General features: G+C 42.8%; 2 protein-coding genes across 3 annotated transcripts in view; one reads left to right on the forward strand and one right to left on the reverse strand.

The window, feature by feature from the left end:
- nfatc2ip (nuclear factor of activated T cells 2 interacting protein) overlaps positions 1 to 12,624 on the forward strand; it is a 79,662-nt gene that overhangs the window by 47,555 nt on the left and 19,483 nt on the right. The gene's annotated exons all lie outside the window — the stretch shown is intronic.
- LOC117539800 lies at positions 1,930 to 4,617 on the reverse strand. The gene is made up of 2 exons (XM_034206130.1): positions 3,900 to 4,617; positions 1,930 to 3,500 (listed from the first exon to the last, which is right to left on the reverse strand). Exons 1-2 carry the CDS (start codon positions 4,334 to 4,336, stop codon positions 2,801 to 2,803), a joined length of 1,137 nt encoding a protein of 378 aa, XP_034062021.1. The 5' UTR covers positions 4,337 to 4,617; the 3' UTR covers positions 1,930 to 2,800.

Below are 12,624 nucleotides of genomic sequence, written 5' to 3' on the forward strand. Positions count from 1 at the left end.
TTTTATTTCAACAATACAGTAACATGACAATCATGTGGTGTTGACCAACGCCTTATTTGTTAGTGTGAATCTTGTGACTCTCAGTCATGTGAATCTGTGTGTGTGTGTATGTGTGCCATTTGAACAGACTGTTCTCTGTTCCCCCATTAACACATTTATGAGAATACATTATGAAAACACATTTATCCTTCAATAAACTCTAACATTCCCTCCTGTTTTTCATAATTACTAGCTGGTTACAATGTCTTTATTACTTTCAGAATTAATTCACTTGTTTTTGACATTTTCGAACCATTCGTCATATGACAGACAGTAACCTAGCTTTAAGTCTTACACATTGGAGGTTAGGTGAGTATATTCGTCCTTCTGAGAGGGGTCTGTGTCATATAGTCACCGTTATCTGTCTGTTACAACATCGTTGAGTAGTGACCATTTTTTCTCTCGATGGACTTCTTCTTTTGTTGAGGATTCCTCACTCAATTGTCTTATAGTCATTAGCGTCAGACCCAGCAGGGTCACTACATACAACACCTTTCCCAACATAGTCTATTTGTGATAGTGGTTCTGTTGTTTTCTTCACCGGGGTTGAGACCAGTATTTCCTAATGAAACACCGCCCTTTGTAGCCGGACTTCCACCACTTATCCGTCGTTAAGTTGGAGAGGTATTATCTTTTTGCAGTGGCTCTGATGTATCCACGTAGTTCTTTCGGCGATTTTTAGTGCAGTCGGTGTTGTCAGCAGTACCGTGTAGGGACCGTCCCACCGTGGACAGTGCCAATGCTTCCTCTTAATCACCTTCACGAGGACCTGGTCACCAGTCTGCACTCGAGTATCCTGTAAGGGAGTAGAAATGTCTGGCAAGTTATTTGTTCGAGCTATCTCATTGCTTCTGAAGAGTCTGCTCATCCATTCAGTTAATGTAGTCTCTGCCTCAGCATCATCCTCCTCCCTCACCTCGTCTGTGATTGGTAGTCTGAATTGCCTTCCTGTTATGATCTCAAAGGGAGACAACCCTTTTGCCGTGGGCGTGATTCTCATGCATGTTTCTACTAGAGACACACATTCCACCCATGGTCTTCCTGTTTCCTCCATTGTTTTCCTTAGTCTTAACTTTACTGTTCCGTTTGTTCTTTCCACTAAGCCTGCACTCTGTGGATGATATGCACAATGGTTTTTTAATGTTATCCCCATATGTTCGGACAGTTTGGTAATAACCTGATTTACAAAATGGGAACCATTATCACTGTACAGTTTCTCTGGAATACCTCTGTTTGGTATTATTGTCTTGCATATGGCTTTTGCTACGGTAATAGCGTCTGCATGTTTTGCTGGGAATATTTCAACCCACTTTGAAAACGGACATATCATTACCAAACAGTATTTGTACCCTTGGCATGGTGTTAGTTCGATGAAGTCCATATGCATGTGTTGAAACGGGTATGTTGGTGGAGGGAACTTTCCTCTCTGTGGTCGCTCATTGCCTTGAGCATTGTGTCTGCAACATACTACACAGGCTCTACAAAAGTTTTTAGAAAATGTAATGTAGTTGTATGTATGGAAGTGTTCATTTATTATTGTCACCATCCCTCCTGTTGAGACATGGCACGGCCCATGACTCAAATGAGCTGCTGTTTTATAGAGACTAACAAGCAGTACTATCTTGTTGTTTATTCTGAATGTTCCATCAGGGTCTGTGGTTAGTTTTTGGTCTAACATGTATAGGTTTTGCGTTCACCATGCGACCTACATCACATTTTCCTTGTGACCATACGCATGGCGGCACCGTTTTCAGAACCTCTAAGGCCACTTCACTTAGCATACATCATTGTTGTTCAGGGTCGTCTAGGTGGGCGCGTGGTGTCATCACTAGGGTAAACCCTAGAGTTTTGCGCTTTAACCCGCCTCCAGTTTGCCAACCGTTTTTTGTCATCTGTCCATTTTGTTATCCTGTTACCTCTAGCCACTAATAAACCTAAGTCTCTCCATGAAGTCCCTGGGCCCCTAGCTACTGATATGTGTGGCGTGGAACCTGGTTCCATTATCAAGGCAGTGGTTGATGGGACCCTAGCGTCAATTGCAACATCCCCGTGTTGGTTTGCATACATAGAGTGGAACACTGCCCTCTGTGGTGTCAGTCGATGCACGAGCACATCATAGTCTTTGTCTGGGCCAGGGGTGTTCTTGTACTTTAGTGTAACGTGCAATGCGTCAGGTTTCATTACTTCTTGGCCATGTTGTGGGGTGAATAGTGTTAACAGGTGTTCACCTGTGTTTGTCACGTCAGGTTGTGGCATGTCTAGTGACCAGTAGTAGTTGGGGGTGTTTATGGATTTTTGAAGGAAGACCTGGTCTTCCACCTTTTCTCCGGGCCCTACTGCTCGCATTCCCCCTTTGACTGGTACTACACTGATTTTTAACATTTCCATGCCGTCTCTCCCTAGCAAATTGACAGGGCAGTTTGAGATGAACACAAATTTGAGGGATGCCTGGAGGCCTGACCTTCTATCTTCCATAAAAAGTGGCTTTGAAATCGACCTCTGATTTATGTGTCCATTTGCTGATTTTACAAACATAGTGCCAGTTGGTGGCCACATTCTTTGGACCTCTTTGTTCACTACTGATGAGTCTGCACCGCTGTCACATAAGAATTCTAATTTTTCCCCATTGATTTCGATTGTCCTGGTCGGTTTAATACTGTTGTCTGACAGATTCAGTAATACTTCAGAAAGGTCAATGTGATGTGTGTGGACGTCCTCTTCTTCCTTTTCTACGTCTAGTCAGTTGTCATAACTATGTAGGTTATGTGAAGGGGGGGGGGCCATGTCTTTCGTCTTTGTACTGTCCCTTTTGTCCCCCTTCTTTGTTCTGTGGTCTCTGTTCCTCACAGTCTCTCGCCATGTGCCCCTCCTTTCCGCACCTGAAGCAGAGGAATTTGCCTTCTGCGTTTCTGCCTCCTCCTCTGCCTCTGCCTGTTCCTCTACAATTCCCTCGTCCTCTGTTAAACCCGCCTCTCCCCTGTCCTGGTCCCACAAAGAAAATCTGATTTTCTTCCCCATCTTCTCCTATGAAGAAAGCTGATGCTGACGCTTTCTTATGTCTTTTTTCTTTGATCTGGGTTGCTGCATGTTCTGCATAATTTAGGCACTCTTGTAAGTCGCATGTCCTATGGTTAACATTATGCTTGCGGATAAAGTCAGCAATACCTGGGTGGAACCCATTCATCAGGCTTTGTTTCAGCTGCTGCACATATGGGGAGTCAACAGCATTGTTGGGTGGAATTCCGCTATGGATACGGAAACAATCTTCCATTCTGATTCTGAAATCTTGTACTGACTCTTTTTCTCCCTGTCTACACCCTGAGACTTTAGTAAAGTCTCGTCTCAGTGCAAAAACCCTCTCGATTGAGATATTTACGGGAGCGAGTGCATTGATGAGGTCCTGCTGACCTGGTTCCAGGGGGTTTCCATTGGGCCAGGACCCGGTGAAATCTCCCTTTACCCTGGCCCATTCGTGGCCAAAGATTGTCATAAGGGTTCTTAAAACTTCATGTCCATTTAAACCATATGACGCTATTAATGCAGTATGGTCAAGGACAAACTGCGCCGGGTCCTATTTGTATGGAGTCAGTCCCTCACAAGCCTTTTTACACTCATCCATTGTCCATGGGCGGAACACTCTTAACATTCTTTCTAGGTCACCGCCAACTCCATAGTGCGGGTTGGCCACTTGTACTAATGGATAAGTGTCACCCTGATATGCTGTTCCGTCGAAGGATTGTTCTGCTTCTCTTAATTCTTCAACAGGATATAACTTGGTTTCCCCCTTATTTTTTCTGGTGTGCAGTGGGCTTAATGCATCTGCCATTTCTTTGTCGATGCGTTTTTGTGTCTCTCTTTCCCTGTCTTTTCTCTCTTTCTCTTGCTTCCTTTTTATTCTTTGTTCCTGCGCTTTGTGTTCTTCCACTATCGCTCTCTCTTTCTCGCGGCGTACAGCGTCAACTGACCCTGAACGCCCTGTCTCCTCGTCTGCTTTCACTGAAACAGCCGCTGCTATCATACCTTCTTCTGCTCCACCTGTCCTTTTATGGGCTTGTTCAGCCCATAAAGCTGCAACCCGCAGTTGAGCTTCTAACTTCTTTCTTTTCTTGCCTTGTGTTGTTCCAGCTGTTGCTGCTCTCAATTTGTCGCTTAATTCTCTTACTGCTGTTTTCTCCAGCTTTCCTTGGAAGCCGTACAGTTTATACCATTTGCTACAATAAATGGTGCTGCCATGACTATATATTTCCATATATCTCATGTCCCTTGTAGCGGCAGGCTTACTCCCATTGGACCCCATGATTCTAGCTTGGTGTTCCTACTGGACAACGTGCCGGTCAGAACCTAATTCCTAATTCACCACTACGTGTACTTCAACAGACCACAGAGTTTGTGTTATCACCGTTAGGTTTCCACTCCGTGCGCTGATTCCACTGGTGACACTTTTACACACCGCTTTCACTCAATCACTCATAAGTGTACCCAAAGGCACGTCGATCCTCCTTCTAGGCGGAGTAGCCTTTCTCTTTCAACGTTTTATCAACCTCCTTAATGGCGGAGTAACCGTGTATATCAACGTTTTATCATCCTCCTTAATGGCGGAGTAACCGTGTATATCAACGTTTTATCTTACCCGTTATCTGTGGTCACTGGTCCGGTTGGATTCCGTCAATCGTGCCTAGGATGAGGGAGGTTGGACATATAAGCACCGGCCCGGCCACGAATTCTGCGTCCCGGGTCTTTCTCGGGGTCGGCTGATGATCCCGGCTGTCGACAGACTGCGGCGTGTCTTTTCCCTCCTCCTTCCCGTCACGATGTATTGGAATCCGGCTCGAAGGACCAATTAATGTGAGGTATCTATATTACTTTGTAAGGGTAAAACCCCAGCTCGGTTCAATATACCAGATCCAGTGAACAGAGATAACAGTACTCGAGTTTCAAGTTTACTTGCTGCAAGGAGAATCGGCGAGTGACATGCAATGTCCACTCCTTAACCAACTCTGCTCGCCTTCTCTCAGTGCATTCTTTTTATTTCAACAATACAGTAACATGACAATCATGTGGTGTTGACCAACGCCTTATTTGTTAGTGTGAATCTTGTGACTCTCAGTCATGTGAATCTGTGTGTGTGTGTATGTGTGCCATTTGAACAGACTGTTCTCTGTTCCTCCATTAACACATTTATGAGAATACATTATGAAAACACATTTATCCTTCAATAAACTCTAACAGGATGACGTCATAATTCCTAATTATCGGGCCGATAATTATCGTGCACCACTAATAAATACATAAAAACAGACAGGACATGAAACAAATGTAATACACGAGACAATGAAACCAGATCAGAAGCCACCGACTGAAAAACTCTCCTACATGACATAAAAACAATACAAAACACTAGTAAGATAAAAACCCAAATTTAAAAGCACAAGTGTCATACCTGGCCTGCAAATGCCAGGGAAAAGAAGTGGGTTTTTAAACGAGATTTAAAAACAGGCAGAGTTGGAGCAAGTCTAACCTGGAGGGGCAATTTGTTCCATAACTTTGGAGCTGCAACAGAAAAGGCTCTGTCTCCTCGCTGCTTTAACCTCGATTTTGGGACGACCAGAATGAGTCTGCCAGCAGACCTCAGTGACCGTGTGGATGTGTATGGTTTTAAAAGATCTGCCAGGTACGGTGGGGCTAAACCGTTTAGGGCCTTGTATGTGAACAGTAACATTTTAAATTGTATTCTAAAATTGACTGGTAGCCAGTGTAACGAGGCGAGTACAGGCGTAATATGTTCACGTCTGCCGGTCCTTGTAAGGAGGCATGCAGCAGCATTCTGGACCAGCTGTACGTGTGACAGGGAAGCCTTGGTCACTCCAATATACAGAGCATTGCAGTAATCCAGTTTAGTTGATATAAAACAATGTATTACTTTCTCAAAGTCATTAAAAGAAAGGAAAGGCTTGACCTTTGCTAAAAGTCTTAGCTGAAAGAAGCTGGATTTTACCACAGAGTTGATCCGTTTGTCTAGTTTAAAATCACAATCAATCCGTACACCCAGGTTTGTGACAATGGGTTTCACATATGGGACAAGAGAATCCAGCACAGGCAGGGCATTGGGGCCACCACTGAGTCCAAATATTATGACCTCTGTCTTTTTTTCATTGAATTTTAAAAAGTTCAAGGCCATCCAGGCTCTGATGTCCTGCAGACAGTCAGATAGGCGTTGCTGAGGGTTTGGGTAATTTATTTTCAGGGGCATGTAGATTTGCGAGTCATCTGCATAAAAATGAAATGAGACACCATATTTCTTAATGATAGCGCCCAGGGGGAGCAGGTACAGGGAAAATAAAATCGGCCCAAGAACGGAGCCTTGGGGTACCCCGTATGGAAGAGGAGCAGAGGAGGAAGTAAATTCATTAAGATTTACATTAAAACTTCTTTCAGACAGATACGACTTAAACCAGTCTAGAGCAGTACCACTGATTCCCACAAAATGTTGCAGGCGAGAAATGAGAATACTGTGATCTCCAGTGTCAAAGGCAGCTGTCAGGTCTAAAAGTATAAGAACTGTTCCCAGAGTCAGTAGCTAAAAACAGGTCATTAAACACGTTTAAAAGAGCAGATTCAGTGCTGTGGAGGGGTTTGAACCCAGACTGGAATACCTCAAGAATGCCATGCACATTTAAGAAGGACTGCAACTGCTTCAGTACCACTTTTTCTAAAATGTTGGACATAAAAGGAAGTTTAGAGATAGGTCGAAAATGGTCAAAAACAGAGGTGTCCAGGTTTGTTTTTTTAATCAAAGGCTGGACCACAGCATGTTTTAGGCACTTTGGTACTTTTCCTGTAGTCAGGCTGCTGTTAATTATATTAAGAATGTTAAGTCCAACAATGTCCCAGATTTCTTTGAAAAATCGCGCAGGGACAACATCGCTTGGAGAAGGGGGTTTCAATTGAGCAACAATTTCTATTGGAGCAGGAAGTGACACAAGCTCAAACTGATCCATAGCAGCTGAGCAAGGCCCATTCCCAAACTGCCCCCTACACCCTACCCCAACCCCTTCCCCTCCGTTTGCGCGTTCACACGCAGGGTAGTGTTAATTTCGTCAGCTATTTTTTTATTTAGTTTTAGTCTTAGTCCTGTGTTAAATTTCCTTTTTAGTTTTAGTCATATTTAGTCACCTTCATCCTGTTTTTATTTAGTCAAGTTTTAGTCGACTAAAAGTCTGAGCATTTTAGTCTTATTTTAGTCGACTAAAACAGTAAACATTTTAGTCAAGATTTAGTCGACTAAAATTCTGAGCATTTTAGTCTTATTTTAGTCAAAGAAAACTAATTATTTTAGTCTACTTTTTGTCAATGAAAACTGTTGAGTCTTTTTTAGACATCAGATTATATAGATCATTTCAGTCAAACTAGTCTAGCCAAAACCAATAATTTGTCCTTTTAGTCAAACGTATTTCACAATAAGATTATATCTTGTCCTTATTTGATGAAAAACACAGGTTGAATTATTAAGAAGCTTTGCAGAGAGTATCTGGTCAGGTTTGTGGTGTTTTTACCTGTGTTATGGCCAAATTGCTTCCCTTCTGATAAAACAATGCATTCGCTTTTTTTCTCCGCCTCATTGTAGCGAAAAAGGGCCCAAATATCACATTGTTTCTTTCTCCCAAGCAGTGGTGGCTTTAGACTTTTTCGTTGTCAGTCATTTTGACGGACAGGATCGTAACATTTCCGTCATAATCCATTATTACCCGTCAGGGCCGGACTGGGACAATAAGTCAGGCCGGAAATTATACACCCAGCCAGGCCACTACCAGTTTTCTTTTATGCCATTTTCCTGGATTTATTTGTCAATATTTACAGCGTTGCTGCCCATAGTGATAGCCCTAAACTTTAAATCTACTACCCCAGAATAAACATATGGACATGGGTTACTATTTAAAAAAAAATTGCAAATCTATTTAGGAACCTATCCATGTGAACATATTTTAAGTGGAGGTGGACCTCAATTCCTCTAGGGGGGTCCGGGGGCATGCCCCCCGCCTGTAAGATATTTTTTTTTTTTTTAAATGTTGGACTTAAATGCATCAATCTGGTGCACTTTGAGGGGGAAATAAAGAGACTACACCCATATGAAACAGAACTGTATACATTTAAATACTCATAAAATCATAAGAACATGGCCATAACCAATAACATACCATATCCAATATCAAAAAACATTGAAACTTGTTTATTTATTTGTTTTTGGTTCATTTATAGTTGTGAGTGTGTCTGGCCTCCTAAACCAGCCTCACTCGTCTCCCCCTGCTCCTCTTTGAGGCAGCAGCAAAGACTAGTTTTAGCTCTCAACAAGTTTTTTAAGTTGATCTTACCTTTTTTCACCTAGTTAATTTTTTTTAATTATTATTCATGCATATTTTACTCATCACTCCCCTTTCAAATGGAAATATGTGTTTACATAAATGATGACCAAACCGTTTGAGACCCACTGAGATAACTCAGACTAAGTTAACTATCTAAACACTCCTTTACCTCACCTGAGCTGTAGTTATCAGTCTCTCAGTCTGACAGGAGAGGACTCTCCTCCACCTTGTTGACAGTCAGCTCATTATATCCATTAGCGCCGCAAGCTAGCACCAGATGCTAACAACAACAATACACGTAACCGGTGCGCGCGCTTTCTCTCTCGCACGCTCGCGCCCGCCACACATACACACCCTCCCGAGCTTGAATGAGAGACCAATCGAGGGCTTTAGTGTATGATCTGTATGAAAGTGGCCATGTCGGCAGGCCACATCATGTAGACAGCCAGTCACCTAGTTATTTAAAAAAAAAAATATTATTCATGCATATTTTACTAATCACTCCCCCTTCAAATGGAAATATGTGTTCACATAAATGGTGACCAAACCGTTTGAGACCCACTGAGATAACTCAGACTAAGTTAACTATCTAAACACTCAAGAGTCCTTTACCTCACCTGAGCTGTAGTTATCAGTCTCTCAGTCTGACAGGAGAGGACTCTCCTCCACCTTGTTGACAGTCAGCTCATTATATCCATTAGCGCCGCTAGCTAGCACCAGATGCTAACAACAACAAAACACGTAACCGGTGCGCGCGCTTTCTCTCTCGCACGCTCGCGCCCGCCACACATACACACCCTCCCGAGCTTGAATGAGAGACCAATCGAGGGCTTTAGTGTATGATCTGTATGAAAGTGGCCATGTCGGCGGGCCACATCATGTAGACAGCCAGTCACCCTCTGTGAGGCAGAGTCAGACCCACATTTGCGCAGCGTTGCGTTCACAATACATACATTAAAAAAAAAAATCCTCAGGCCAGCAGGCCACTTAACAGGCCAGGCCATCGGGAAACCTCCCGGTCCTCCCGATGGCCAGTCCGGGCCTGTTACCCGTCGAGTACACAATTTATCACTCACTCGCGCTGACGGGGGGTATTCGGTTAACGCGAGTGCGACCACTGCTCCCAAGCCCTGTTGTTGCCATTTTATTTTCTGTTAAATAAGGTTAGTTAAACCAGTGGTTCCCAAACTTTTTGTGCCCAAGGCACACCAAAGGACAAGTAAAAATCTCAAGGCACACCTATTGTGCAAAATAGCCCTTATAACACGTGTTATCACTCATATCATGTAAAAATATCTGTAAATGTGCATAATTATTTACTAATGCCAAATCAAATGTGACAAAGACAACTATATTACTCATGAAATATTTATTAACGAAATATTTCAGAAATTAATTTGAAACTTTATCAAATTAGGCTTCATCAAAGCAGCAACACACTCATTTAAACCAGACAGGTCACAACATTAAAAATGAGGCAAAGGAAACTCAGGTAGAAATTCAGCACAGATAACTGTCAATGCAAGGAAGCTGCATTGTCCATGGTCCTGAACTACAAATTATAAATGTAACATTTCAGCAATCAGCATTGAAACATGTGCTATTGTAAATATTTTTGCCGACTTACAAATTAGTGAGATACATGTGCCTGTCGAGGCGCAGAATTTTTGAATCCTTGGTGGCACTGAGGAGAGGGCCACTCGCAAGTCCTGTTCAACAGAGAGCCGTGACCTCCTGTTGTTCTTCATGTAAATCATAGTAGAGAACGCCAACTCAAGAGATGGGGTCGTTACTAAAAAAATATAATATTACATATTACTTTTTTTTTTAAAAGTAATATATTACACTACTTCGTTACTATCTATATAAAGTAACTAGTTACTTTACTCGTTACTTTACTCGCCGAGCACGTACGAACTGCGCGTGAGTGGCAATAACTTTCCTTACCAGCAGGCGGCGGTAGTGTGTATTTGTCATTCAAAACAGGCAACAACCGGAAGACAGAGAAGAAGAACAGACCACGTGATATAAACAAACAATAAATAGCTGTGCGTTAGCTTCACCTTAGCATGTGTTCTTTGCAGGTGCTTGTTGAGGTTTGACGTGGTGTTTCCAGCAGTGGATAACAGCTTCTGGCCTGGACACAGTTTGCAGCTCACCGTCACATTCCTGTCTATTCTTCGGACGGACTCAAAATAATGGGCATAACTCCACCCCTCGAAAGTTATCGCTGACTCAGCCATGTTTATGCAGCACTGCACGTGGAGATGTGGACGAACAAGTCGCGCAGATTACGTACATATAAACCTACAAAGTACTGATATAGTAAATTAAAACATAATTATTTTTGTGTAGTTGTATATTGCAATAATAACGTATGGTTGTCACAAAATCCCACGGCACACCCGGACTTGCCTCACGGCACACCGTTTGGGAACCACTGAGTTAGACCCAAGTCTTCCTGACAGTTCATATTTTGCCGCTGCCCGGTGTAATTCAAATCTACCGCCGCGCGCACCACAGACACACAGCTGCTGCCCAGCCGCAGCACCGGAAATGGAACTGCTGGGAGAAAAACTGACTATCAGAGATGTAACGTTATCTTTGATAATATTTCGTCGATATATATATATATATATATTTCTTTACGAAAGTAAAGAGAGATTTTGGCATAGTTTTTATTTAGTAAACTACATTTTCGTCTCGTCACTTTTCGTCAACGATATTGCATGATGATTTCATTACAGTTATTGTTTACTGCCGTCGGTGCCGTCTCGTCATCGTTTCGTTTTCGTCATGGGAAAAAAGGTCGTTGACGAACATATTTCGTCATAGTTTTAGTCAACGAAATTAACACTAGCGGAGGATCCGCCATATTGAGGGCTGTTCCAAACCAACGAGTGTGGAGCGGTGTGGAGGGGGAGTGGGCTATCAAGCCCTCAAACAGCGAGTCTGCAGCAGTGCTGACTTGAGACCAGTCTCTACCTGACTGGAGTCACGCTGTGTGTGTCCGTCAGGAAACACGCTGTTTACAAGTAGTTCCAGCAAACATCCACTGATAAACTGCGATGTTAACAACCTCATGATAACCTCATATGTTTTAAACTTAGGATCATACCTGTGTTTAGTCTAGAAAAAGGTAAATGTGTGCATTTTATTATAAAGTTGTGTATATTTACAGACTGTTGCAAAAATTAAGAAGCTTATAAACATCAGGTTTAAAACTAAAAGAGCTTTACAAAAAAGTAACACAATGAAATATGTTTGGAATTTTATTTGAGTTATTAATTTACATGCTGATTTGAAAACCGTTGTTTCATACAGTTACGGCATTTCCTGTTTCTGCCGGAGAGAGGGGAGGCCGTCCCAAAGCTTGCCGCTGTATTTACTCCCTCCATCTGACAGGAGGGAGCCTCGTTGAGCTGCGAGTGTGGCTACAGACGGAGTTCACTCCGTCACGGAGGGGTAGGGTCGAGGGAGTGGTTTGGGATTGGGCCCAAGTGTCCATGACAGATGGATCATGGGAAGGAAGTGAGATGTTTGCTCTGATGGCGGCGACCTTGTCAATAAAAAACTGTAGAAACGCCTCACAGGTTTCAGTGGAGGTTACTAAGTTGATGGACTGTGGGACATTTAGTATACAGTTTATAGTGCTAAAAACAACACGGGGTTTATGACAGTTATTATGTATAACATCTGAAAAATACTGCGTTTTTTCCGCTTTAACAACTTTCTGATAGCTACGCCAGGAGCCCTTTAAAATATCACACATGCAGCCTGTCTTTTTTCCATTTGCATTCAGCCCTTCTGCACTCCTGTCTGGCAGTACGAGTGGACTCATTTAACCATGGTTCAGACTTAACTTTAGGGCGAACAGCTTTTAGTGGAGCAATAGTATCAAGGATGTCTTGACAAGAGGAGTTAAAGAAAGAAAGTAACTCCTCTGTATCACCAGTAATAGGATATGCTCTGTCATCCACAACCTTTTTGAAGGCAGCAGAAAACTGAACAGCGGTGTAGGGTTTAAGCATGCGACGAAAATGAGCAGACTGTGGACACTGTTTACCAACAACACAAGGGAAAGTGATGTCAAATAGAACAGGCATGTGATTGGAGAAAATTGGGTCGCATATCTCAACATTACATATTGATAGACCATAAGACAGGACAAGATCAAGAGCAGTGTTGGGTGTAACGCGTTACTTTGTAACGCGTTACACCCAAC

The sequence above is a fragment of the Gymnodraco acuticeps genome, unplaced genomic scaffold (assembly GCF_902827175.1).
Source record: "Gymnodraco acuticeps unplaced genomic scaffold, fGymAcu1.1, whole genome shotgun sequence".
NCBI classification, from domain to species: Eukaryota; Metazoa; Chordata; class Actinopteri; order Perciformes; family Bathydraconidae; genus Gymnodraco; species Gymnodraco acuticeps.